General features: G+C 55.6%; 1 protein-coding gene across 1 annotated transcript in view; it reads right to left on the bottom strand.

Annotated features, from left to right (window-relative positions):
- The window catches only part of SLC6A1 (solute carrier family 6 member 1), a 40078-nt gene extending 13316 nt beyond the window's left edge, over window positions 1-26762 (bottom strand). Inside the window, exons 1-6 of the mRNA XM_070359305.1 lie at window positions 26584-26762; window positions 3661-3723; window positions 2619-2948; window positions 1865-1996; window positions 1239-1339; window positions 386-495 (exon numbers count right to left, since the gene is read on the bottom strand). Of these exons, the coding sequence (XP_070215406.1) occupies window positions 386-495; window positions 1239-1339; window positions 1865-1996; window positions 2619-2856 (581 nt within the window). The 5' untranslated portion in view covers window positions 2857-2948; window positions 3661-3723; window positions 26584-26762. The remainder of the gene's footprint in view (window positions 1-385; window positions 496-1238; window positions 1340-1864; window positions 1997-2618; window positions 2949-3660; window positions 3724-26583) is intronic.
- Window positions 26763-27901: the final 1139 nt, after the last annotated feature.

Genomic DNA, 27901 nt, shown 5'->3' with positions numbered 1-27901 from the left:
GCTCTGTCCCCACTCCAGCCCCAGGGAGCCTTCTGATGTCTGATCACGTCAATTTCCTGCTTGCAGCGAATAGCTCACGGTTGTTCTCAGTGTTGTTCTTCCCGAGTGACACACCCCCCCGACCTCGTGGACAGCCCCGCACTCACTCCCAGAACTCCACCACGGCGCTGGCACCCCCCCAACCTCGTGGACAGCCCCGCACTCACTCCCAGAACTCCACCACGGCGCTGGCACCCCCCCAACCTCGTGGACAGCCCCGCACTCACTCCCAGAACTCCACCACGGCGCTGGCACCCCCCCAGCCTCGTGGACAGCCCGCACTCACTCCCAGAACTCCACCACGGCGCTGGCACCCCCCCAACCTCGTGGACAGCCCCGCACTCACTCCCAGAACTCCACCACGGCGCTGGTCATGTTGGTGGTGTTGACGGCACTGTAGTTGGAGAAGCAGCGGTCTGTGTTCCAGGAGTTGCCACACTGTTTCCACGGCAGCGTCTGCAAAGACAGAGCCGCACAGACAAGCCCCATGAGCCCCAGGAGCTAACAGCAGCGGCCCCAGGACATCCCGTGCACCCCCACGGTCCCCGAGCCTCCTCACACCAGCATGCCACCTCCCCTTCCCAGAAGCTGCAGGGTGCTGGTCATGCTGTGCACCCCATTTTAGAGATCAGAGAGGGGCAGCAACCTGCTCAAGATCACACAGCTCTGAAGCATCAGAGCTTTACACTTGAAAATCAGCTGTCCAAGCTATCCCATAAGGTCTTCCATGTCCACCCTGGGGCTACCTCCCAGCAACGTGACCCTGGGTAAGTGACCTCGCCCATCTGAGCCCTGCACATCGAAGTTAACAGCAAACACTTACTGTGCTTCTTTGCTGGGTACAGTTCTAAACACTTTACACACATGTGTTCCTTAAGCCTCGTACAACCACGTGAGGTAGGTTTTACTTTAAGCCCCATTTTGTAAACAAGTGCACTGTGGCTCAGAGAGGTTCAGTCTCTTTCCTGAAGCTACACAGCAGGTATACGCTAGGGGTCAGGATTTGAACCCAGGGTGTCCGGGGCCCTATAAGATGGGCTAACGATGCTATGACTTTTGGAGAGACAAGGGCAGCTGAAGACAAACCATGCCCCCAACCCAGAGGAATGGCCCTGTTGGCAGAATGGTGGTAAGTGGATGGGGGGGCCGGTCTGGGTCTGGTTTCTTCAGGGTCGGGGGCAGGCCAAGGGGCCACTGACCATGGTGAAGGAGTTGTACAGGTAGTAGATGGCCCAGGAGATGATGACGATGTAGTAGATGTTCAGCCAGAAGGACAGCACTGCAGCGGCAAGACCCACACCTGGGAGCAGACGAGCCAGCGCGACACTCAGCTAGTGAAGGGCTAAAGGGAACCATCCCAGCTCCTGCCACTGCCATCACTTTCCTCGACATCTTCAATCTCACTAGACCTCGGAGTGAGGCAGGGACTCGGCTGAGGTCACACCCACGTGGCGGCTGAGGGAGCCGGGACTTGCCGCTGGGGCCCAGCCCAGGCTGGAGGCAGGTAAGGGGAGAGGGGCTGAGGTCAGCCAGGCAAGGATGACCCTCCACACGTCCACCCGAGTGTCCGTCAGGCACCGAGCGAGAAAGTGAATGAAGTCATACCCAGCCCCTGCTGGGGCAACGAGCTCGTAGGACAGGGCGGGTGGACGTGGGCTGGGGCCGTTGGCTTGGGGCTTCTCCTGACCATCATCGCTGGTGGTCACCTGCCTCCAGCAAAGGCTCCTCTCTGTCCAGATGTGATCCAACAGCTCCCTCCATCTGGGGCCCGGATGTGGGGAACAGGAGCACGACCACACCCTGCAGCCCCACTCTGCACACTTACCCTTGAACATGGGGGCCAGCTTCCACACCCCCAGGCCCCCAATGGATGTGTACTGGCCCAGGGAGCACTCCAACAGGAAGAGGGGGACCCCCGCGAAGATGAGTGTCAGGAAGTAGGGGATCAGGAAGGCCCCTGTGGGGTTGAGAAGAGAGGTGCTCATGGCCTCAGAGCTTCAAGAAACCTGGTTGGTCAGAGGGAGCATCATGGAGTTGGGGGTGGTGGTGTCCTGGGGTCCCTGCCACAACTGCCTTATATTCTGCCACCACAGTGGCTCCCAAAGCCAAAGCAGGGCCTGAGCACGTCCTGTGCTCCAAACCCAGGCCCTGCACTTTGCAAAATGTAGAGGTGAACTCTGGTATCACTGACAGAGGACTACCGCCCTTTGGAATTCTTAGGAAAAGGGTAAGGAACAGGAAGTGGGGCCTGGCCCTTCCTGTGGAGTCTTGGTTGTCGTTTAGTTGCTCAGTTGTGTCCCACTCTTTGCGACCCCTTGGACTGTAGCCCCCCCCAGGGTCCTCTGTCCATGGGATTCTCCAGGCAAGAATCCTGGAGTGGCTTGCCATTTCCTCCTCCAGGGGATCTTCCCGACCCAGGGATCGAAACTATGTCTTCTGCATTGGCAGCCGGATTCTTTACCACTAGCGCCACCTGGGAAGCCCTCAGAGTCTTTAGGGGACCCATTTCGCCCAGGTCACCCCATAACACGCCTCCACGGGGTTTGCCCCCACCAGGAGGTTGCCAGGCCAGCACCTACCACCGCCGTTTTTCCCGCAGAGGTAAGGGAACCTCCAGACGTTGCCCAGGCCGATGGCGTAGCCCACGCAGGACATGAGGAAGTCGAAGCGGCCCTTCCACGTGTCCCGGTCCGGAAGGTCTGCCGCCTTTTTCTGCACCTTGACCACCAGGGTTTTGGGCTTGTCATTGGCCACGGGGACCTCGCTGACCTCCGTGGAGATCTGCCCGTCGGCCACCTTGCTGCCGTCGGTCGCCATGTCTCGGAGTTTGGATGCAGGGGTCCTGGCAGACGGACGTGCAATGTCAGCCCCGGTCCACGTGGACAGCAGTTTTGCAGCTCAAGGTCACCCTAGGAGAGCAGAGAGTTGGGGCGATAGGCACTGAAGGTATCAAGATCCTAGAGCGTCCCCAATATAACAGAAGGAAATAACCCACAAGCCCAGGGCTGTAGAGGGCTCTCCCCTCTTCCTTCCACCAGCTCCTGCTCCAGGAGGAAGGTGCCTTTTGTTTCTAAGGCCAGCAAGCGAGGGTATGGCCTGACGTCTCCTGGGCCTGCAGCAACGCTGGCCATCTGTGACACATGCCCTCTGCCATGTATGTGTCCTGCTCAGAGAATACTGTCCACGCTAAGTTGCTTCAGTCGTGCCCCACTCTTTGTGACCCCCATGGACTGTAGCCCACCAGGCTCCTCTGTCCATGGGGATTCTCCAGGCAAGAATACTAGAGTGGCTTGCCATTTACTTCTCCAGGGGATCTTCCTGACCCAGGGATTGAACCTGCATCTCTTATGTCTCCTACATCAGCAGGTGGGTTCTTTACCACTACCACCACCTGTGAAGCCAGCTCGGAGAGTAGCCCAATGCAACCAAAATTCCAAACCACTCTTGACTGCTCTGGCCTCAGTTTCCCCACCTATAAAATGGGGGGGGGGCATTAATCTTCTCTGGCTTATAGAATTATGGCTAAAAGGAACTTTTAATGGCTATGAAGATGCTTTTCACCCAAATGGTTCAGAAAGGAACTCCACTGATGATTGTTTGGAGTCTGGTTGTTGACGTTACCTGATGGTTTTCTGTGCTGAGTCAGCTCCACGGTGGTTCCCTCTGCAATCGTGGGGTGGGAGCCTGCAAAGGGGATAGACAGGGTGGTGAGCTGGCAGACAGGCTGCGGGCAGCCCTGGGTGCAGGCAGTGGGGGTGCAGGCAGCCTGCCAGCATCTGAGCTGTGGACGGGCACCAGGGAGCCACCCAGCCAGGTGACCGCAGCGGGTACATGCAACCAGGTGCTGGCCCCCTGGGTGCTGGGAACATGCAGGAGCGGGCTTGCTGCCCCTGGGACCACGGTGGGGGGTGGGCACACAGGCGAGGCGAGGAAGACGTTCCATAATTTTATCAGGGAAAAGAAACCCATAGAGGGGCCCCAGCTCCTCTGGGTCCCTTAGGGAACCAAACGAAGTGGCTATTTTTCTGTGTCCTCCATCCACATGTGTAGAGATGTCATCACAGGTCACGTTAAGAACATGGCAGAGCGAGGAAAGTAGGTTTCCAGATAGTTCATTTAGTGTGACCCTATGTTTGCCACGCCCCCCCCCACCCCGCCAAACTGTTCATTAAAGAAAAAAAAAACAAAACTAAAATACCAGAAGGATATACCCTAAGATATTCACATTGTGTAGTTTCTGAGCTCTGGTTTCTTCTTCATGCCTTCCTAGGTTTCTATAACGTTCCACGTTTGAAAAAATAAAACACCAGAATAAACTTATGGAACCCTCAGAGCAGAAGGAGCACACGGGCGCTGGTCAGTGGGCTCTGGGTGCAGGAGCGGGGCCAAAGCAACGTGCAGTGTGGGCCTGGCCCTATCCCAGCGGCCCCTCCCCTCAGCTCGCTGCCTCCCCGCCGGCCCATGAGGGCCCCCCTCCCACCCTCACATGCCATCCCCAGTTACCAAACACCAGTGTCTCTTCCCAGAGTTCACGGAGTGCCAGACCACCTTCCAGTAAGCCACACTTGACCGCCAGCCCTGCTTCTCGTTCTCAAGGCCAGTTTCTGGTGCCCGTCTAAGACCCCGGCCTGAGCACAGCAATGTCAAGGGAAGCTTTAGTCTCAGGCCGGGGTGACTGCCCCCTAAACATCAGGACTGGCCAGAGGCAGCTGCTTCTGGGGTCTACCAGCAAGTCCAGGGGACAGAGAAGCCTCAGGCAAGTGGGGAGAGGCTGAAGCCAACCCTCTTTGGGGGAGGAAGCATCAACCATTAACTGTTAAAAGACAACGATGCCCTTAACTGTCTCCACAATTTGACCTTGTAGGTACCAGCCTCCATATTTGTTCAAAAAGGATCCAACCATTTTGCACCAGGGCTAGTCACCTGATCCTACCAATCAATCAAGGCTCCCTCCCTGGCAATTGGAGGAAAAAGGTAGTCTCCCCCTCCACTTGGGAACTCTGAGGCAGCCGTCTTTGCCCACCTTGTCCTCGGAGCAGCAGAGAGAGATGGTTTGCTGAGCCGGGAGGAAATCAGAGATCAAAAGACAAATGGTCTTTAAGGCATTCTATTCTGCAGTTTCAGGCGTCCTTAAGATGGGCTACTGCTCTTAGAGTTTATAAAGCATCTCCACGGTTGTAATGGGGCTTCCCTGGTGGCTCAGATGGTACAGAATCTGCCTGTAATACAGGAGACCCGGGTTCAATCCCTGGGTCGAGAAGATCTGGAGAAGGGAATGGCAACCCACTGCAGTATTCTTGCCTGGAGAATCCCGTGGATGGAAAAGTCTAGCGGGCTATAGTCCATGGGGGTGGCAGAGTCAGACAGGAGGCTGAGCAACTAACACTTTCACGGTTGTAGAATAAATCCCCCGCTTCGCTTACCTTGGCTTCTGCTCTAATCCTGAAATTTCTGCACACACCCTCTGTGTCCCATGGGAACACCAGCTTCAGGCCTCCACTCTGTGTTTACTTGTTGGTTATCAGAGACTCAACTCCAACCAAACTCCAAAATCTACCAGGCTTTGGGCACTGATGCGTGCACTGGGCCACAGGATCGTCTGACTCCATCTGGGGAGACAGACGGAAAGATGGCAGGACGTGATGAACAGAGTGGGTGGGTGTGTACATCCTCCGAGAGAACCACTCAGGGCTGGGCGAGGCACGCTCCGGTTCTCCAGGTTTAGTCCGTCGTCTCCTCCACGAGTATATTGAAGACCTTCTCATGCCAAGCCTGGGAGGATCAAAGATAGCAGCTGCTCCCAAGACCTCTTCATGAGGAAGACGTCCATGCAACTTCCAGAACTGGGGAGAGTACTGAGATTCAGCCCAATGTCTGTAACTTTCCTGTGAGAAGCCACATCACCAAATGTGGAGTCTTCCAGGATCAAGCACATAATAAAGCAGGAATTAATACAACTGATGCTTTTTTTTTTTTTTTTGCAGAGTCACACTGAGAAGGCCCTCCTTGCAAGGACCAGCCTGGGGCTAACTCAGACAGACCATAGGGATCCCTGCAACACGTACCTTGGGCAAACTATGTCACCTCTTTTGTCCTCTTTGGTAAACCGAGGGGAAAATCTTCTCTGCCAGGGTTGTGGGGAAGATCAAATGAGACGTGCCTGCAAAGCATGGGAAAGTGCGCCCAGCTCACAGTGAGGGTAAAGGGAATCTCGGCCATTAGCATTGTGATTGCTCCCATCCGTGTACAGATCGTGGCTCTTAATCTCGTGTTCTCTGCTTCCCAGAAGGCCACAAAGATGATGATCATGATATAACAATAATAGCAGTAATAAGAATAGCAGCTAACATTTATTGAGAGCTTATTATTCAGGCCCTGGAGCGACTTGAAGCATTTTCAGAAGCTGGATAGACATCAACCTTTAGTTGCCGTGGGAATACTAGTTAATAAAAATGTCAAGCCCTTTGCTTTGGGCTGTTTTTATACCAGCTCAGAGTGGTCTAGCTGATCACCTTGGGCCAATCAGAAGCCAGCAATGGTAGCTTTGAATGTTTGGTTAATAAAAATAAATCTTATTCTGTAGTAAATAAAATCTGGTAAGAAAAAAAAAGAATCCAGAACATCTTACAGATGGGAAGAAAACGATAAAAGGTCCCCACTGGTGAAAAAAGGACTCCCAGGTGGCCCAGTGGTAAAGGATCAGCCTGCAATGCAGGAAGACATGGGTTCAATCCCCGGGTTGGGAAGATCCCCTGGAGAAGGGAGTGGCGACTCACTCCAGTATTCTTGCCTTTGGAAATACCATGGACAGAGGAGCCCGGCGGGCTACAGTCCACGGGGTCGCAAGACAACTGAGCACACACACTCATGAGAAAGCCTGGGACCCTGCGCTAATAACCCAGAGCTGTTCTAGGAAACCCCCTCAGTATTCATGCCCTGCTGCTCGGGGAACTTTAATTCCTGACCCAGCTGGTTCACCTGTCACCTCCCCATTGCAAAGAACAGCACGTAGAAAGCACAGGCACGTGCCTGTTTACTGTAAGGGAACCCGTGTTTCAACAAGATGAACGCTCTCTGAAGCAGAAGCAACCTTCCCGCTGCTGTCACCTCATCTTTCCTGAAAGGAGCGCCCGTGCTCTGCAGCTCCAGGGTTTCTGGAGGATGGCTCCGCAGGTCTCTTCCCTCCTCCTCTTTTATCTGCTGGTGGAGCCGGTGGAAGGACAGGCCTCACCGTGTCTGGATCTGAGGCATGTTGCCAAGACATGTGTCTCCCAGTTCTTCCTCACCAGGTGGCAATGTTCTACGGACCAAGAATCCAGCTACATATTCCTCCAGCTCTGTCATTAACTGGACTCCAGCAAAGCAGCATTCAAAAGGGTACAGTTAATGTGAGACCACAAGCAATGAGTCCTCTGTATTCATCACCTACTCCTGCACGCCTTCATCCATTCATTCAAGCATTTACTGAGCACGTGCCAAGAACTGGTGATGGAACTGGAGAACTGTTGTTCCAAGCGTTTTGCATTCTGAGCTACACACGGCCACCAGAGTGTTAATCAGTGAACTGACAGGTACCAGCAGATAAGATTCTCTTGTGTAAGTATTTACTGAGGGCCTAATGTGTGCATGGAGCTGGGTTGGACACTCGGATGGCAAGGATTAACAAGACAAGATCCATGACCTTCACAAGGTCACGGCGTCTAAAGAGAAACAGCTCTGCTACAGCTCTTCCTAATACTCTGTGTCAGTGCAGCAAGAGTATATGAAGCAGACAGGCCTAAAAGGAATGACTTAATTCAGCCAGCGAAGGTGTCCCAGGTGAAGGGATATTTGAACTGGGCTTTGAAGGCTGTATATGCGGTCGTTAGGCTCAAAAAGAGGGAAATGGTATCCGCAGTAGAGGGAAATCCATAAACAAAGGTTGGGAGGTTTGAAGCTAGGAAGGTCAGCTTGTGAACGGCCTCAAAACTCAGGCTAGGGAACTTAGGGGGACCGACTTCAGGGGTGGGATGGGGTGACAGTGGGATCCAGTTCATATTACAGAAGAGGACTCCCTCCGGGAGGCTCTGTGAGGGATGGTGTTAGAGAAAGAGATTCGAGACAGAAAGATGCTCAAGATGTTCCCATGATGTTCCATGCTTCCTTGACATGCTCTTTGACAAGGTCTTAAAGCCATTGATAAAAATGAGGCCAAACCAAGCAGGAAGCATGCTTTGTAAGGAAAAGACAACATGTTGCATTTGGAAGCTCTAGATCAGGCAAACTGGGTCACAACTGGCCCTGGGGCTTGTTTTATTATTTAGCCTGAAGAAAAAAAAATTTTTTTTTCCAGTTTGAATCAGGAGCCAGAAATGTGATTGTCCTGGATCCAGCATTTCAAGCAGAGGAAAGAGTAAGTGCAAAGGTCCCGAGGCAGGTGTAAGTTTGGCATGATTGAGAGCCAGCATGGAGGCCAGGGGGGCGGGAGTCCAGGGAAGGATGGGACAGTTCTAGTTAGAGGCAGGCAGGGGCAAGATCATGCAAGGTCTCAGCGACCATGGTTAAGAAACTCAGATTCCATTATAAAGGGGAAGGGAGAAAGTGGAGGACACAGCGGCAGGGCTGGCCTGACTTACATTTAGGAGTCCTCTCTGGCTGCCCAGGAGAGGCTGCAGAGCAGCAAGGGTGGATGTGGGAAGGCTCCTTAAGAGCTGAGAGTCTAGGCAAGGGATAATGGTGACTTGAACCCTGGCTGCAAGGCGAGGCCAGAGCTGGTGAGGAGTGGTGGGGGATCCACTTTGGAGGCGTGGCCCCCGGGCCTTGCTGGAGGCTTGGTGGTAAGCAGTCCAACGCCAGGGCCAGATGGCAGGCTGGGGGGAGGGGAGGGCATGGCAGCTGCCTGGGACAATCCCCCTCTGTCCCGCTGCTGCATCAGAGGGATGGGCAGAGCGGCTGCGTGGGGTGGGGACCTAGGCAGAGGCAGAAAGGCCAAGACGGAGTCTCAGGCTGCCATTGTCTAGGGCCGGGGCTGGGCCCAGAACCCACTGGGAGCCGGAGAGGGGGGGCACTCTGCAGGGGCGCGGAGGGGGAGCAACGGGCCAGGGAGGGGCCACTTCCTCCCATGATGCTGCGAGCACTTGCACCCCTGCTTTGTTTTGCTTCCCGTTCTGTGATTACAGAAATTACAGAGGCTTGCTCCAGACCGCATTCGCTGCTCTACTCACTTTTCTTCCTTTCTGAAACTCTGCGGTTCAAGAAAAAAATTAACACTGGGTTTGGCTGCATGCCAACGGGAAACATAATGGTTTATTCTCTGCTTTTTAAGAAGAAACGCTAGGCTCGGCCCATTGCACAAGGCTTTATTGGGCATCTGTTGTGCACCCAGACCCATAACAGTTCCAGTGAAGGGAGAACAGCGGCATCTACTGAACACCTCTTTCGTGCCAGGCACTTATCTCACAGGTCTTAGGTCTGCCAGTCCTCACCTCACCTCAAGAAGCCGAGGCCTATGTCATCCATTTGACAGATGGGTAAACTGAGGCTTGCCACCCTGGGGTAGTTACTGTAGAGGCATCTCAACTCAAATGGCTCAGCTACTCAGAGACTTGCTACTCAAAGTGTGCTTCTCTGAGGGCAGACTGTTAGAAATGCAGAGTCCTGGACTCTGCTCCAGACCCATGGAATCAGAAGCTGCATTAAAGAAAAAAAAATTATTTATTTACTTCTGGCTGTGCTGACGCGATGGACGTGAGTTTGAGCAAGCTCCGGGAGTTGGTGATTGACAGGTAAGCCTGGCATGCGGCAATCCACGAGGTCGCAAAGAGTCAGACAGGACCGAGCGACTGAACTGAACTGAACCATGCTGCGCTTGGGCCTTCTCTAGCTGCAGTGAACAGGCTTGGTTGCTCTGAGACACGTGGGATCCTCCCAGACCAGGGATTGAACTCATGTCCCTTGCATTCCAAGGTGAATTCTTAACCACTGGACCACCAGGGAATCCCAGAAGCTGCATTTTAACAAGTGTCCCCGGGATTCAGGTGCCCACGGCAGCTTCCAAGGGTGTAGGTTATGGGTGACCCTGATTATCTCACGGAGTTTGAGTCAAATCCCTGGGTGACCAGGAGCTAGATGTTTACCTTGCTTGAGCCTCAGTTTCCTTATTGCAAACCTGGACCCCTGTATTTCACAGGATCACTGTGTCGACTCTGAAGTGATATGATGACTCTAAGGGAAGCAGAGGGCCTGGCGCACAGGAAGTACTCGATACAGAGCAGCTTAGATTGCCATTCAGAGAGATGAATAGCCACGCAAGTGCTTGCTTTGTAATTGAAAACCATCATATAAAAGTGGCCCAATTAATAGCTGATGCTCAGTGCAGAAAGGGTAGAGGGAGGCTGGACTGTGCAGTGAAAGGCAGGTGCTGTGGGCAGCCCTTGCTATGAATCACCCTGCAAGTCAGGGAAGGCTCCCTGGAGAAGCTTCTGTGATGGAAAAGCTGGAGAGGGTCTCCCAAGCCTCAGGACTTTGGCCCCAGAGACCAGAGCCCAGTCTGGGGGTGAGAAGTCAACCTTTTGCCTGGCAAAACGGATGCCTGCGAGTCCAGATATTAGGCCCTCATCCTTGGACTCAGTCCAAGCGGGGCTTGGGGCTGGGACCAAGGCAGCCAGCCTCCTTCCTGATCCTGACTTGATCTACAGCAGCAGTCTACAGATGAAGACAAAGGCCCAGAGAGGGCTGGGGGCTGGTCCAAGGTCACACAGAACAGGAGTCATACGGCCTTACAGACCCCCACAGCCCCCAGGTCTCAGCCCCCTGCACACTCTCACTTCGGAGATGAAGCAAGGGAGGTCCGCATCTTGGTGCAAACCCCTCGGCTGCCTCGACAACCCCGAGCGGCCATCTGCAGTTCCAGGCGCGCTTCTCCACAGTATTTAATGCCGCTCCTCCACAACATCCCAGGCTGACTTTCAAGTAAGCCACGTAATTCCTCAAACTGTCTGTTTCTTCGTCAGGAAATGGGGCCAATGGTAACTACTTTATACATGATGACCACTGGGTTGAGATTTTCCAGTCCTGGGCCCGGCCTAGCAAACCGTAATACAGTGACGCTAAAATGATTATTAGTTCCATTTTGCAGATGATGGTTCTGAGGCTCAGAGAGGTCAAATAACCTGCCCAAGGTCACAGAGGGTTTAACCCAGGCCCTCTGCTCACTTGGCAGGTGCCTCCTGGACACTGGTCTGTGTGAAATGCTCTGAAGCGCATGGACGTGGCCCTTGACCTTCCGAGCCTGCCTGTGGGCTCTCTGGAGGAAGAGAGGTATTGGCATGAAGAAGTGTTTGCCTGGCCTCTCAGTGTGCTACAGGGAAGAAAACTGAGGTGCAAGCCCTCCTGCCTGCAGCCTCAGAAAGCCTGGAAGTCTAGGTTTTCTGATTTGCCTCTCAAATCAGAAATTATGAGGTTAGAGGACATCCCACCCCAGCAACCAGAGCGAGAAAAAGATCAGCTTTCACTGCTGCAGGCTTCTTAAATCCATCAGTTAGTTCAGATGCTCAGTCATGTCTGACTCCTTGTGACCCCGTGGACTGCAGCATGCCCGGCTTCCCTGTCCATCACCAACTCCTGGAGCTTGCTCAAATGCATGCTCATTGAGTCAGTGATGCCATCCACGCAAAGGAGAAATAAGTCATGCTGCTCTTCTGTCTGTGAATACACACAGGAACCGTCCCCAACTTTTCATTAACAAAGGAAGGAGAAAGAAGAGCTTGAAGTACGAGAAGAAAGTGAGCTGGGGACTTAACACATCAGGGCGTGCTCTAAACGCTTTATGGAGAGCACTGGGTTGGTCAAAAAGTTTGTCCAAGTTTTCCCATAAGATGCTAGCCAGCTCAATAACTTGCCACTCTCACCCCTCCCCCACATTTTACTGATGGGTAAACCAAGGCAGAGAGAGAGAAAGGGACTTGCCAAAGGTCTCCCAGCTAGAAACTAGGGGGGCCAGGGCTGGAACCCAGGCAGCTGGTCTCCTGTGTCCATATCCTTAACCAGCCCACTCCGCTCTCTCTAGTTGGATGCCTGCAGAACTCCCCCTGCAAGGCCCACCTTTAGGGTGGGAGAGAATGTAATTCCCTCCAGAGCAAACCCCCAAGGACAAGGAGCCCAGAGTGGCTGAGGACTCTACCTCCCCAAGGTCTGGCTCCGTGAAGGCTAACTGGTCCCCATGGTCAGACCGGGCAAACCCTGATGGTGTCCTGGGAGCCAACAAGGGGTCATGTGGGATCCCAGCTGAGCAGCTGTCAGCAGGCCCCCGAGCTGGGCTCTAAAGAGAGCCCCCTGGGAGGCAGCTGGCCCAGCGGTGGCAATCCCCGTAGGAGTCCCCAGCTCTCCTCTGCCTGCAGACACAGCCTGTGCTCGCAGAAAAGCAGGCCTTTCTAGGGGCCGGGAGAGGAGGACGCGAAGTCAGCTTGAGGCTCTGGAGTCTGCAGACCCGGGTCTGAATCCTCACTCTGCACGCTACGGGCTGTGATATCGAGCCAGGCCCTTTACCACTCTGTGCTTTGGTCTCCTTCCATGCACGAGGAGAGGACTCAGGCTCTGGCCCGGAGCACCCTTCTGACTTCATCCTGCTTCTCATCTCAGCCCGCCTGCCTCGCTCACATGGTCCACAGTCTGCTAACATCTGTTCGAGTCCCTAATTGTCTGCAATGTCTGACTGTGCACCTCGCTTTGTCGAGGCAATTTTCAATCCAATCCAACCAGGATCGACGGTGCACCTCCAGGGAGCTGGGTCCCATGCTGGGTGCAGAGCGATCCAGACGCCAGCTGGAGTCTGGGTCCTGCCACCACCAAGCGCTGGTGACAGGTGGGTGTGCAGATAAGCGACATCCACTCGGGGAAGTTCTCCCACAGCCCAAAGAAGGGGGGGATGGCGCCCGGCTGCGGCCGGGGGCTGGATTCAGGCAAGAAACCGGGAGACGATGGCATCAGGGCTGGCTGGGACATTCTTTCTATAATCACAGCGAGAGAAGCCAGACTGGAACCTTTGCTCCTCTCCCCAAGCCTAACACTTCTAGTGCACCCCAGGCGGAGCGGATGGGGACACGGCAAAATGTGCTTACAGACAATGAGGGACCTGGTCTGGCTGGCAAGAATCTGGGGTCCCTTAGGGAGCCTGGCTGGGGAGGTGGCAGCTACGGTCAAGGGCTCTGAAGCAGGAGAAGGGGGTGCGCCACATCCTGGAGCAAGAACAGCGATCATGCCAAAGGTTTATCTGGTGGTTTAGTTCAGTGGGCTTCCCTGAGAGCTCAGTTGGTAAAGGATCTGCCTGCAATGCAGAAGACCCCAGTTCAATTCCTGGGTCAGGAAGATCCACTGGAGACAGCATAGGTTACCCACTCCAGTATTCTTGGGCTTCCCTTGTGGCTCAGCTGGTAAAGAATCTGCCTGCAAGGTGGGAGACCTGGGTTCGATCCCCAGGTTGGGAAGTTGCCTGGAGAAGGGAAAGGCTACCCACTCCAGTATTCTGGCCTGGAGAATTCCATGGACTGTATCATCCATGGGGTCGCAAAGAGGCAGACACGACTGAGCAAGCTTCATGCATCTCACGGATGCTCGTCTTTAATTCTCGCAGAGACAGAGACTGACGGCGATAGGACTTGCCCAAGTCCACGATCTGGAGCCATCTGCTCAATTCCCATGCTTTTAACCTCTCCCCCAAGCCCCCCATCCCACAGTAAGGAGACAAGGATGAGATAGTTGGATGGCATCACCAACTCAATGGACATGAGTCTGAGCAAACTCCAGGAGATAGTGGAGGACAGGGAAGCCCGCAGCCCATGGGGTGGCAGAGTTGGACACGACTGAGTGACTGAACAGCAACCCCACGGCAAGCACTGAGCGGGGGGGACTTGGGGACCTTTGAAAGAAGGGAGATTTGATCTGATGGTGACATGGCAAGAACCCATCTGCTGAGTATGTGGTGGGGCGGAGGGACAGTGCCTGAGCTGGGACTGGGGGTGGGGGCGATGGGGAAGGCCCAGTCCCTCTACACAACCTGCCTTCTGTCCTGACGAGTTAACTGATCCTTCTACCCTGTCTCTCCAGCTCCACTGGTCCTCTCTGCACCAATGGGACCTGGGTCTTCACGTTGCTCTGCTCCCTGCCACGGCAGCTCACAAAGTGCCCGACACACACACACGCTCTCCTGAGTCCCACCGTGCGGACATTGCTATCACAAGTCCTCGAGAAACATCGGCTGCGGAGAAGGTGGCGCCCCTCCCGTTGCCAAAGCAGGGGTGTGCTGGTGAGCTTGAACAACGGGCTCTCCAGAAAGCAAGGGACCGGCCCAGCTGGGAGTTTCTGCTGATTTCTGCAGGGTCTGTGTTCCCGCCCCGGCGGGGTCAGGGTCCACCGTGAGGTCACAGGATCAGAAGAGATGCGCTCACTCAGTGAGCCTTGCAGGTTCTTGATTGCTTCCTGTAAGGAAAGCCTCAGACACCAAAGATGAGGTTTAGAAGGAGAGAGAGAGAGACTGGAGAAGAGCAGCAGAAGGACAGGGAGAAGGCGCCAGAAGGAAGAGAAGGGAGGAGAGGGAAGGAAGGAAGGAAGGGAGCAGGGAGACCCGGGGCACTGCTGGTTTCCTCTTTGCCCTGCTCTGGTGACCTCCTGGGACCTGCCTGAGACACCAGGGAGGGAAGGGGCTTGTGTGTGCATGTCCACTCGCTCACTCGTGTCTGACCCTTTGCAGGCCCCATGAAGTGCAGCCCACCAGGCTCCTCTGTTTATGGGATTCTCCAGGCAAGAATACTGAAGTGGGTTGCCATTTCCTTCTGCAGGGGATCTTCCTGCCCAGGGACTGAACTCGCAGTCTCTTCCATCTCCTGCCATCAGCAGGCGGGCAGGCAGATTCTTTACCACTAGCGCCACCTGCGAAGCCCAAGACACTGAAGAGGGAGAGGAGGGAGGAAGCCAAAGTTTCAGAGACCCAGGCAGAATCCAAGGAGGCAAGTGGCTGAAAAGCTGAGACTGCAACCAGGTCGCGGGGCTTCCCCCCCACAGCTTCCTCCAGCTGTCCTAACTGGCTGAGCCAGGGTGGGCTCCAGGCACCCCTGAGAACCACCGGATCTCTCATTGCCCCACCGCCCTACGCCTCCCGCCCCACTTCCTCCACCCGGTGTGGGGAATGCTGGAGGCTCTGCTCCAGGGGACACCCCTGAAAAGCACCCCCTGCTCCCCCGGCCAGAAAGGATGAATTCGGATCAGGAAATAGAGAGTGACAAGACACCCGCCTGGCATTCTTTTCACACTCTCTTTGCCTTGGAAGGCATGCTGAGAAAACCAAGGGTTAAAGGAGCCTTCCCTCCTGTTCAAGACGTGCTTGAAGGACTCTGAAGGGCATAAGGATGAGGGCCCTTTAAGAACTCAGACTCGGGAAGAAGCAAAGCACAGTACTGTGGGGACTGGTGGAACTAAACGGTTTTTAGTCCCCCGCAGATGCACAGCTGGCGTGGAATGCTAACCCCGTGCCACAGGACGGGACTTTGGTGACAGTGGGCAACTCCGTGGTTCCCTTACCAAGTGTCCACAACATGCGACCCTGCTTCCTCCTCTGGACACCTCTGCAGGCTTTCTCAGCCCCGCTCTAGAGATGCACGCGCCGAAGTCCCGAAGACAAACTAGATTAAGATCACACAAAGTCATCGTAAGAACTACCAGGGATCTCCGATCGCCTGCCCGTGGGCCAGAACGGGCCCACACGTGTGTCTGGCTGAGCACTTTGGGGACGGGGAGAAGGTGCGTATGTACCCGTTTATGACAAGGTCCCCCACAACGGTCACTTGCTCCTGACCTCTTAACTCAGTTCTTTGACCCACCCAGCCCTCCATGGCCTTCGAGTTTGCAATTCTAATATATAGGGCACAGTCTAGTCATGCCAGACAGCTCCTTCTCAAAGTGGTCGGAGGAGGGGTCATTGTTGCCCCTTTCCTAAGAAATATGAAGAATTTGGGGGAGGCTGGTTAAAAAAGCGAGGTCAGCATTACGAGTTTATATTTGGGAAACAACAAATCCTATTGTTCTTTTAATACAGCTCAGATGGATTTTAAAAAATCTGGAGAGACACTGCTTTAGGATATTTTTCAAGAATGAGAAGGCTGTGTATTTTCAGTTGATTAAGGGTCAGATTCCTGGGTCTCAAGTATTTCCTACAAGAGAAAGCCAATTTTGTTTTTGAAAGACTCCCAACGAGTGCTCACTTTAGCCAAGGCATCTATTCTTGATTCATTCACCAAGCTTTCTAAAGAAATCTTCCTCATATGAATACCCAAACCCCATTTCTGTCAGGAAAAAAAATCCCATGTAGGGAGAAGAAACCATCCATTTGGGGAAATGAGATTTTTATTGAGAAAATGGTCTTAAGTCCCAGGAACAATGAAGAAATTCATGAGTAACTTCCGCTCAGGAGGTCAAGGGTATTCAGAAGTTTATTTGTCAAGAGCCAGGATGGAATAGGACAGTGTTTAAGGGCACTGGCCCTGAGGGTGAGAAAACCTGGTTTTCAGTCTGAGTTCAGAAGCTGCATGAAAGCGAAACCTCTCAAATACGGAGGTGACAATGTCTACTTTTACGGCCAGTATGAGGATTACCTGGGGAGACTATGAAAAGTGGTCCACACAGAGCCTGGTACGTACTAAATACTTGTTACCTGGCAGAAATTATAATATATCAACTGATTAGGGCTACTATTCTTGTTTTTCCAAGATATGGGAAAGAAGTCCCAGGCAGGACCCACAGTTATCTTAACCCACAGGCAGTTGATAAAAGGGCACGGTGAAACCACTGTCAATGCCGACCACACCAAATTCTCAGAGCAAACTGCTCACTAAACACGGTCCCCAAGTGGACACGGGGACCTATCCCTGCAATTAGCACATCTGCTCAAACCTCCTTAAGTGTCAACTGTCTTCATCCGTCCACGGAATGATCTCCCAATCCCAACCCTCTCCCGCCTACCGAGGGTGGAACAGTCAGAGTCTGGGGGTGGGGGGGTGGGGGGCTTGGGCTCACTGCTTTGCACACACCCCGGCATCCAGCCTTAGGAGCAGCAGCGAGCAGACGACCCACCCTCTCCAGGGAATCTAGGACCAGGTTGCTTCTCTGGGGGTGGACGTGCTCAGACAGGTTAGCTGGAACAAACAAAATGGTCGCTTGCCTCTAAGTCATTAGGATCCTAGCTCTCCCCCGTGCTTTTCAAACAGCCAAACCCCAAGGCCAGCACCCTCTTTCTGCTTCCTAAATGGAGTGGGGCTGTCTGCCAGCTCGCCTCCCCTCTTTGCCAGCATGCAAATGATGTACTTTGGGGTTCCTCGGGGCGTTAACCCCATGCTCCCCGACCCCCAAGTAGGGAAGGGAGTATACTGCCCCAGCTGTTCGGGATGGAAAGATGAAGAGCGTGGGTGAGTGTTTATTTTCCACGGGCTCACCTGGAGAGCGGCACACAACAGACACGACTCCCCCAGCCTGGTGTATGCCCAGGTTTTCAGGCTCGGTACGTTTACAGCAAGGTATACACCGATGATGCCCTCCAAACACAGAGTACTTATGCGTGTTTTTAATGATGGAAGCTGTGGGTTTGTCCTGGTGACATTCACTAAGCCTGCAATGAAGATCCCCGTTATTTACTGCTTTTCTACTCGTTTTGGCCAATTTCACTCTTCCTACCATCTACACGTACTCTTTCTACACCGTATCTTACAAGCCCATATATGGTTGGGAACATACCTGTCTAGCCTCTTCCCTTTGGCTGATGCTCAGCAGTGGGGCCTAGTGCTCTGCCTACCCACCCTATTTGGTCTCATAACAATCGTGTGAGGTTGATCTGTTCGTATCCCCATTTTGCAGGTGAGGACACTGAGGCTCAGAGAGGTAAGGTGACTTGCTCAGGGTCACGCAGCTAGGAAGCGTGAGGGGGGGCTTTGGACTTACTGTTTCCCATTCCTCTCAGGCTAGAATTGTTGCTCCCAGCCCATCAGAAAGCTCCGTGTTTCAGAGTCTCCTCAACAGTCTCTAGAGAGGTCTGGGTACTCCGAGTACAGTGTCCCCAGCTCACCCACTGCCCTCCCCTTGGCTGTACCTCTCCCAGGGCTTCCGTAGCCCAGACTCCCTGCAGGCTCCGGAGTTTTGAAGCCCAGCTCCATCTCATGCACAGGTGTGTGACCTGGTGAAGTCATTTCACCCCTCTGCACCTCACTCTGCACCTCCACAAATGAAGGAAATTACCCCATCCTGCAAGGCTGCCTCAAGGATGCTTCCAGACAAAGCCAGTTTCCCTGCAGCTATCCCCACCCCCCACCCCCAGCCTCTTTTCTGGGGAAGCTCGAGCCCTAGACACGGTCCCCTCCACTCACTCCATCACTCGCTCGAGCGGCTCCCGAATCAGCATTCAACACACATCATTCTGCCTTGTGCAACGCCATTATCTCCCGAGGACACAGGCTGCGTTGTCATGGCAACCAGAGTCCTTCCACCAACTCATTTAATAATTTTTCAACAGCGGCGCTGGGCTTGGGGCAGGGGAAGGAGCTCCGGGTCCTAGCACCTGTGGGCCTCGGACCCCGCCACTTTAGGCCTCAGTTTACCCACCTATAACAGAGGTATCTGAAATTGGTGGCTTTTATGACTTTCCCTGGCCTAGAATAACCTCAGAGACTGATTTCAAGGTCCAAGAAGCAGGAGGCAGGGAACCAGAGTGACTGGGGAGGTCTGAAGGTTCGAGTGACACTTTCAATCCACAGGAAGAATCAGAAGCGGCCTTTGGTGATCAGACCCTCTCCTACTGCCCCTACAATGCCACTTTTCAGACATTTCTGCAATCTCTTGACCTGCCACAGTCAAGGCTAGGGTTCATTCAGAGACAGGCTTGCCTGCAGTCATCACAGCCCTCACTGTGCCCGATGTGTTGCTGTTTAGTCTCTAAGTCATGTCCAACTCTTCTGGGACTCCATGGACTGTAGCTCACCAGGCTCCTGTATCCATGGGGTTTTCCAGGCAAGAATATTGGAGTGGGTTGCCATGCCCTCCTCCAGAGGACTTTTCCAAGCCAGGGATTGAACCCACGTCTCCTGAATTGGCAGGTGGGTTCTACACCACTGAGCCACGTGGGAAGAAACCTCAAACCCAATTTGCAGATGTACAAACTGAGGCAAAGGAGCCCATGAGCACCAGCAAGAAAGAAGCTCAGCTCCTGGAAAGGCTAGGCTGGCGGTGCCCAGGAAGCAAGCCAGTCCCCCTGCCTTGCCCTTCTACCCCATTCAGCCCACGACGGGCCAGCTCCGGCCCCCACCTGTGCAGCCTCTGGCTCCCCCTCAAGCAGTCACAGAAACAAGCAAAAGCAAGAACTAAGTACTTGCTCTGCGTCCCCGACTACGTGGGGCACCGCAGACCTCAGAAGACGGCGTTTCTGCTCTTGGCTTATCTGCATGACCCACAGTAGGGCCTAGCACACAGTACGTGCTCAAAGCTTTATTTGGTCCCGTTATTGGCCCACATCGGCCTCTGACCACCCTCCTCCCCAAAGGTCTCTAAAGAAAATCTCCCAGAGCAGCCACCAACGTCTCAGCTCCAAGGAGCTGCTGCGGACCCCATGCTGGGGAGGGGGGCTTTGTGACTCCCGGCTGGCTCCAGGGCTGGGGAGGCGGTGGCTCTGCCTTGGCACAGGCTGATGGCACTGCTTTCGGGCACAGCCGCGGCCAGCCCAGCGGCGCTATTTAACTCCTCTGGGGCTGGCGTTTCCATTTAATGCCCGCGGCATAATTAACAGTGCTGCATCTGCTCTGTCGTTACTGGCACTCTCTGCCGTTTGGAGAAAGGGCCCTTATATTCCGTCATTAGTCTCGGGGAGGCTGTCATGGGGGAAATGGAGGAGGAAGTGGGGCATGCAGCCTGCCTTTCCCCGCTCGGAGAGCTGGCACCGGGCGCACGGAGCGGCCGATCGACGCGTCCAGTCCAAAGCCCTTGGCTTTATGGACAGAGAAAGGGGAAGGACCTGATTGGGTAAGGACCCAGCCCACCATTCCTCAGGCTCCCAGGCAGCCCACATGGGAGGTGGCGCTCCCCACCACTTCCTGGGGTCTACAAGCCCAGGCCTCGGGTCTCCATCAGCAGGATGGAACAACCTGGGCAACCAGGAGAGCGCCCTGGGCTCGGTCACCTACTGAAGACCCCAGGACATGGTTTATAAAATACTGGGCTTGGTGCCTGCGTCAAAAGGCAGAGCTCAGAACTGGGGGTCCGATGCATCTGATGAATTGGTGACACGGTGCAGAGCCAATCTGTTAAAAGAGTGTCCGTGCAATACAGTAAGTGCATTCAGATTCCTTCAGGAAGACTACTTCTTCCCCATCCCCAAGCCCACGTACAAAAACCATAGGTGGGTCCCTGACCACAAGCTCTGGAGACAGCCAACAGGAGCGCTAAGAGGCACGAGGCTCAGGTGGCCACGAGGGCCGGACGCAGGATGGGGAGCACACAGCACGTGGGAAGCGGCTGCCTCTGGCCGCGGTCACTTTTGTGCTGGCTCCCCCCACGACGATCCCACCTGGGTGCTCCCCAGAGGCAGCAGATGGCATGGGAAGGCACAGTGGGCTGGCACCAGCAAGACCTGGGCTTGAACTCTGCAGTATAACTAGGGAGAAGCAACCCCACCTCCATCGACCTTGGGGTCGTCCTCCGGCCGATGGGGATGGCACCGTGGTCCCCTGGCACTGTTCTCACCACCTCGGGCGGGCCACAGTCGATGCCTGGGAGGTGCTCCAGCCTCACTGGTCAGGGTTGGGCTGGCCACGCGGCCAGGGGACATGTCAAACCCTCAAGTTCCCCCGGCCTCCCCCAGACCTCATCCTATTCCACAACCTTCAGCGTGGGCAGCAGTCCGAGGGAAGAAGGAAGTGGGTAGTGTCCAGGGCAAGTGGTTTCCATCCCCTACCCACCCCTTCCCTTCCCTCTTGGTCGGGCATAACTCTGAGCCACACGGCAGGTCCCAAACCACCCTGAGGCTCACATGCAAACACCTGCCCACAACTTTCCAGGCTACCAAGGCCCTCAGATCCTTCCGGATGATCTCACGGGGCCCCTGGAGCTCAAATCCGTGTAGATGAGCACTGGTGTGCTCGTGCACCTGAGAGCAAGCATCCTTCTTGTCCCCAGGCACTGCCACTGCTCAGGCGCCCCGGCCAAACAAGTCCACTTCAGACCCCAACTGGATACAATGGACGACATGTCAGCGGCGGGCCAGAGCTCAGGGCAGGCAAGAACAGGATCTGCGGCCCTTTCCTCCAAAACCTCAACCGTGCCTTTCCACGCTGTCTGGCAGGCTCGACGCCAGTGCTGTGACCTGCCTCCCACAAAGGTTCCTTCCAAGGGGCTCCCTGATGAACTGGGATTTGGGCTTAGGAAAGGTGACTCCCCTCAACTGGGAAACCAGAGGTCAGGCTGAGGCTGTGCAGGGCTTGCTGAGCCCCTGTTTCCCCAGCCCCTGTTTCCCCATCCAAAAAGTGGAGATAGATACCAATGGAAACGATAATAATATTACTTTCACCTGGAGCTCCCAGCTAGTGCAAACTTCAACAGAAAGCACATCATGCACGTCTGTGTAAGCATTAAGTGTGTGCGTATTTCACATGTGTGCAGAGAGGCTGCATTTGAGTCAAGGTCATTCCGATAAGGGCTTTCTGAGACGTCACTTACAGAAAATGACTCTTTTTGTTGGACAGAGGACTCTGTCAGGGACCATATTTTCTTCCCCTGGAATAGTTCAGACAGGAGCAAGAGAAAGAACAACTACAAGAGAGTTTTTTTTTTTCTTTTTGTACACTGTGAAGTGTTCTGATGACTGACTGATGAACTGCTCTCAGGACTAAGTTCCAGAAGACCGCAATACTGACACCAAATGTCACTGTTCACCCTCCTTGTGGCCGCTGCCTTCTCCCTGCACAGAACCTCCTCACCAAACAATAAGGCCATGAAAGCAACCTGCTGTCAGTGTCTTTCGGGGCATCTCTGACCTTGAATGTCCCTCTGGCCAGAACGCAGTTGTCTCCAGAGCTGGCAGGCGATACCGATCTTGCAGACACCATGCAGCTGACAGGTGGGCAGAGCTGCAGATCACTGTCCGAAGCAGCCACTAACTCGTGCACCCTCCAGCCCGGCCTGCCTGCCACGATGCCATCAGGCCCCAGAAGCTGGGGACCCCCTTCTGCAGCCAGGAGGGCCCCTGGCACCCTAATGTGGCTAGTTCCACCTAGCTGCACAACCCCCTGCCTGCACAGGGCTCCAGCCAATCGCTCCGCAAGACCTGGCCTCCTTGTAATTTCCAATTTGTAAGAAAGGTAAAAATAGAAGGCCATTCGCTGCAGGCAGCTCGCATCAAATCGCATGCTACTTTGGTGTCATGTCAGATCACGGTAAACAGAGCTGATGGCTTCCTCAGCTGCTCCTGGGGACTTCCAGAGCAGCAAGAAGGTGGTGACAAGTTGGGGTTGGGGGGAGCACCTGAGAGTCAGGGCAATGTGGCTGGGTGCACGATATCAACACCAGCTTTAAGTGAATCTAAAGCACAGTTCACAAATATGCTGTATATTACGGGGGCACCTGGGCATGAACCCCAGTTCTGCCACTTAGCAGCCAAGGGACCTTGGGTACAAATTCATCTCTCTGTACCTCAACCTCCCCAGCTAGCAAAGAGCAGCGATCACACTACCAGCTTCCTGAGCTGGGGCAAAGCTCAATTGATGGGATGAACTGCAAGGTGCTTCCTAACGGGCAGCTCCTTAAACAGGGTGTCATGGTCCTGGCCATGCAGTCAGGGTCAGGGCCTTCTCCGTGGCAGGGGCGTCAGTACCACGTGGCTGCACCTGGGCTCCCGGGCCAGCTCCTAGCCCAGTGGTCTTGCAGCTGGTGCCTTCACCTCTCTCCGTCTCAGTTTCCTCATCGGTCCAGGGACCATATTCCACTATGGAGCTCACGAGGTTTTGTGGAAACGAGACACAGTTCTATCAGGAAGGCACACAGCACAGCCCCCTGGCATATCACTGACTCTTAGCCGTGACTGTTTATTGATGAGATTATCACTGGAACCACATTTCGTGGAGTTTCTTTTTTTCTCCTGTTTATGACTGAATCCAAGTCTGTGCTGAAATATCACAGCTTGCATTCACACCTACGGTCCGTGCCAGGCAACCCTGTCTCCGCTATTAGCCGGCTCCCCGCTCATTCCATCTCTACCTCTGCTCTGGAGGCCCTCAGGTGAGCTCAGGGTAAAGATGTTGGATGTTCGTAAGGCTCACAAAGGCACATTTCCCGGGAAGCCCTATCTTGGGGTCCACATGGGGCTTCCCAGCATTTCCTCAAGTACCATGCCCTTTCCCACCACCTTCCAGAGAATGGGTGGCACCAAGTGCACCCCCCCAGCCCACCCCGGTCCTGGGCTCACTTGGGGAGCTGGCGCCAGGGATGCCACAGAGCAGCAGCTGAGCATCTGATGTTCTTGCTGGGGGCCTGGGGGGACTTGCAGGGGCTCTTTGCAGTTGCTTTCATCATGGCAGGCATGCTCTGCCTGCCGTTCAAGCAGCTTGGCCTGGCTGAATGAAGGGGCAGTCCTGACACAGGCAAAGGGCAGCACATACTTCTCTGTCCCCACCTGGGGCTCAGGTGATTAAGAGCCTCTGGCTGGGTTTGGTATTGGAGCCCTGGCTGGGCTTCTAGAGGGCTCAGGTGATCAAAGGGAAGAAGTGCTAGGCCGGCTTCAGGCCAGGTGACATGGAGGGGCTTGGGTACCACCCTCCCGCTCTCAAGACAAAGAGGGTGGACTTTGGGATGCTGGGGAGCTGGAGGCAGCAGGCGCAAGGATTGATCAACTGGGGTTGATGCTTGGCTTGTGATCCACACACCGCAAGGGACAAAAAGACATTTCTAAATTCCAAGTGACTTGGGACATCTCAGCTACTGAGCTCATAGCCAAGTGCGGGAACAGCGTCTTTATGTGCAGGCAAGAAGCCGCCTGATGCTGTGCTTTACTGAAAGCTGCTCTCAGCATATGCTGGAAAGGCAGGGGAGCAGCCACTGCTTGGATGGTGGCCCGGAGGGGCCTCACTGTCAGTCATCCTGACCATCGCCCCACCACCTTGCTTTGTGGAGGTGAAAGCAAGGCCCAGAGACCTATCAACAGGACAAAGCATTGGCCTGGAGGTGAGAAGAAGAGTGGGATTCAAACCTCTGCCCTGCCTCCTCCTGGCTGTGTGACCTTGGGCAAGTCACGTTCCCTTTCTGTCCCGCAGGTTCCTCACCTCTGAACTGGGGGGTTAGAACAGTACCTGCTGCACAAGGTCACTGCAGGAATCACAAGCTGGGGACCCGGCAGCTTTCAATACTCCGTCCCCACCTCCCCAAATAGACGAGAACTTACCCAAGGTCACCTGTGGAAAGAGGCCGCAGCCCTGCTCAAAGCCCATTCTTCCCGGGTTCGTTCCTGGCTGTGGTCTCAGAGGCTGTATTTCATGGCCTTCCTGCTCAGTGATACAGGGAGGCCCACGCTCACACTGTCCTCACCTTCCATCCGTGCTGGCTTTATTCTAAGATCCTTACTGAGCGCCTGCAACGTCCTGGGCAACTGCATTGGAGTCACAGCATTGGAGCTCCAGGTTGCCATGCACGTGAGAACCAGGGACAGACGGAGCAACTGTGCTTCTTTCAGCTTTGAGGGACCTGCTCCTTCCTTGTCTTGACCCTCTGCATTTCCTCCTCCTTGGCCTCTAGAAGCCCCCTGCCAGCCCCATCCTGAGATCCTAGGGGGCCCTGCTTCTCACCGAGCCTCCAGCCAGGACTGAACAGGCAGAGTGTCAGCAGAGACGGTTCCCGTTTCCCCCCTGCAGCTGCCGCCTCTCTCCTGTAATTCTCAAGGCTCGCGCCACGCTACAGATGCCCTGCCAGACAAGCTGGGTTTCCTCCCGCTGCCGGGGACTCACGGTTCGTCCTCTAAGGACTGGCCATTGAGCCAGTGCTTGGCTGGGTAGAGAGCGGTTTCTTTGTTTGCAGCCTGCCTAACAGTTTCTTCCTGAGGCTCAAGGGAGGCTCAGCCATTTTGCCCCATTGCCCTGGGAAAAGGTCCCTCTCACTTGTCCAGGGACCTGCAGCCTCCTCTGCCTTTGGGGTGGGGAGTCTGGGGCTGCTCTGCCAGGACAAGGGCAGGGGCTGGGTCAACTCTTCACTGAGACAGCCAAGAGGCAGAGGACACATGCCTGCGGTTCCCACTGACATCCTTTGTTCTGGAATTTCGGAGTTGGGGTACTGCATTTCACGCTATCTTATGAATGCATTTCCTCCAAAGTTCCCAATGAGAGAATCTAGGCCATATCCAACACCCAACACCCCCCTCTCTCACCGAACACCCATCAGGATTGACCCGAGTCGGCTCACTTAGCCTGACAGAGTCTCTGATTTGGGGGTGTCACCAAAGCTCAGGAGCCATTTTATTCAGTGCCCCCTCCCCAGTTCTTCATGAAGAGAAGGCTGAGCTTCCTGGGACAGGACAGAGAGCTCCAGCCCCATATCAGGCAGACACTGGGCATTATAACTGGGCTTTTAAAACCCTAATTTTCTCCCCGGGGATTCACGTCTGTTTGGAGAGGAGATCAGCTCAGAGCCTCCGTGTGGGGCTGCCGGATCTGGGTTCCTTAGCCGAAAAGCAAGCTAAGCTAGAGCACAGCATCTGTAGATGCCAGCCATGGGGACATGGGGGTACAAGAGGACCCCCCTATGGAGACCTGCTGATCATTGTCCCGGGGGGTGGCAGGGTCTCCTCTTTTTCCAGTGTCCAGAAAATAAATGTCAGAATGTAAGGCAAGAAGACAGACACAGTCTTCAAACCTCAGGGACGCCCCCCTTCCCCCAATCCTACACTGCTCGGAGAGCGCGGCTCGGACTTATGTGCGCTCAGCTCAAGCCCAAGCTGCGGTGTGCTTTCTAGCCAACGTTTCTTGAGAGCTTAAGCTGCCGAAGACAGAAAGGAAGTGTCCCATTCCCCAGTCGCCTGGTCCCCGGAGCCCGCAGGGAACAGAAGAGGGGCCCAGCTCGACCTCGGCGCAGCTGACCCCACAAGGAGAAGTGGCGCACGGCTCGCCAAACGCTATCATTCTTTCCCGGGTCTCCCGCCGTCCCCTGGGGGGTGAACCGGGCGCTTCGACGGCTCCAGCAGAATTCAGAGTCAGCTGGGGGTGGGGTGGGGGGCCAAGGGGCCCGCGACCTCTTGGAAAAAAGCCGGAGATTTTGGTGACCCTCGTGGGTGCTCCCCCGGCCCCCTCGCGCATCCCAGAGGGATAGCCCGGGTGCGCGTCGACTCGGAGCGGCGCCTCGGGCTCCTTCCTGTGGGCCCGAGGCCGGGCGAGGCGCGGGGGTGTGGAAACTCGGCGAGCCCGACCCCATCCCGCCCGGCCCGCAGCAGTAGCTCTGGGCGCCCGGCCTCGCCGTCCGGCTGTCCCGGACTCGGCGCCCCGACGCCGGCCGCCCCTCTCCTACCTGCGGCCGGGGCTGCGCTGCCCGCGGCGGGCGCTGCGCGGGCAGCTCGGCCGCTCCGGTGCGCTCCGGGCGCGGGGCCGCTCCGGGCTCGGGCCGCGCTGCGCTCCCGGGTTCCTCCGTTCCTCAGCTCCGCGCTTCTCGCCCGCAACCTCGCCGCGCGCTAGGTCTTCCGAGGGCGGGCGCGGGGACGCGGCGAGGAGAGGGGCGGGGAGCGCTGGGGGCGGGGCCGGGGCGCGGGAGCCCGCCCAGCCCGGGGAGGGGCGCCGCCTCGCCGGCCGCGCCGCCCCGCCCTCCGGCCCCTTCATCCCGCCCCCTTCCTTCCCCTCCTCGTCTCCCCTCTCCCTTTTCCCGCTTCCGTTCCTCTCTCCCCATCTCCCCTGTTTCCACCCCCACGCCCCGCGTCCTCTCCTTTTCTTCTCTCTTCTCTGCCCCGCCCCATCCGCCTCGCCCGCTCCCCTCTCCCCCCGCCCGCCTCACGCTCCTTCTTCCTTCCCCTTCAGTCTGGTGGTGTCTTGCCTGGTTCGGCCCGGCTGTCTGGGTCTCTGGGTCCCAGTCCTTTGCCACAAGGATTTCCCTCGGGGCTTTTCTCCTTCCAGCCCTGCCGATCTGCTTCTGTCTCTCTTCTCTATCACCTTCTTCTCTCCCCGTAGGTCGCCAGGCCCCCTTGCGGGGTGGATGGAGGGTGCGTCCCTGCCCCCTCTCTGCTCTCCTCCCAGGGGCAGCCCCCCCTGCCCCGCCCCGCCTCCATGCCTGCACACGCCTCCATGCCTGCTAACACCGGGAAGTTTTTGAGCTGGAGCGCCCAGGCTCTGGGTCCCAGGCTGGATGCGTGCACGTGGCAGGGAGGTGCGGCTTGGGGAGGACTCCCTGTCTGCTGCCGGGAGGTAGGGTGATGGTGGTGGTAGAGACACAACTGGCTCAGTGTGTGGATGGACAGATGGATACACAGATGATTAAGAATGGAAACACAGCCTGGAGCAACACCCGGGGATGGGAGCTGAGCGCGCCCCACCCCCACCCCCCAGATACCCACCCTCCTTCCGGGTCTTGGGGTTTGAGAGGTCCTCCACAGAGACACCTCTTTCCCAGTCAATGCTCACCCCGTGCCTGAGGCCTCCCTCCCTTCCCCTTGACCCCTGACCCCTTTCATAAAGACTCCTGGTATTGGGGCTGCGACTGTCCTTCCCTCCAGGTTCCCCAAGGACTCACAGAAAGGATCTCCTCTCTCTAGCCTACTCTTTGCCTCCTCTCTCTGGCCCCAGGGCTGGCATTTGCCAATAGACTTGCCATCCCCCACCCCACATTAACCCCCACCCCC

This window comes from Bos mutus, chromosome 22 (genome assembly GCF_027580195.1).
Source record: "Bos mutus isolate GX-2022 chromosome 22, NWIPB_WYAK_1.1, whole genome shotgun sequence".
Classification (NCBI taxonomy): domain Eukaryota; kingdom Metazoa; phylum Chordata; class Mammalia; order Artiodactyla; family Bovidae; genus Bos; species Bos mutus.
Note: the sequence above shows the minus strand (reverse complement) of the source record. Positions and strands in the feature narration are given on the sequence as shown.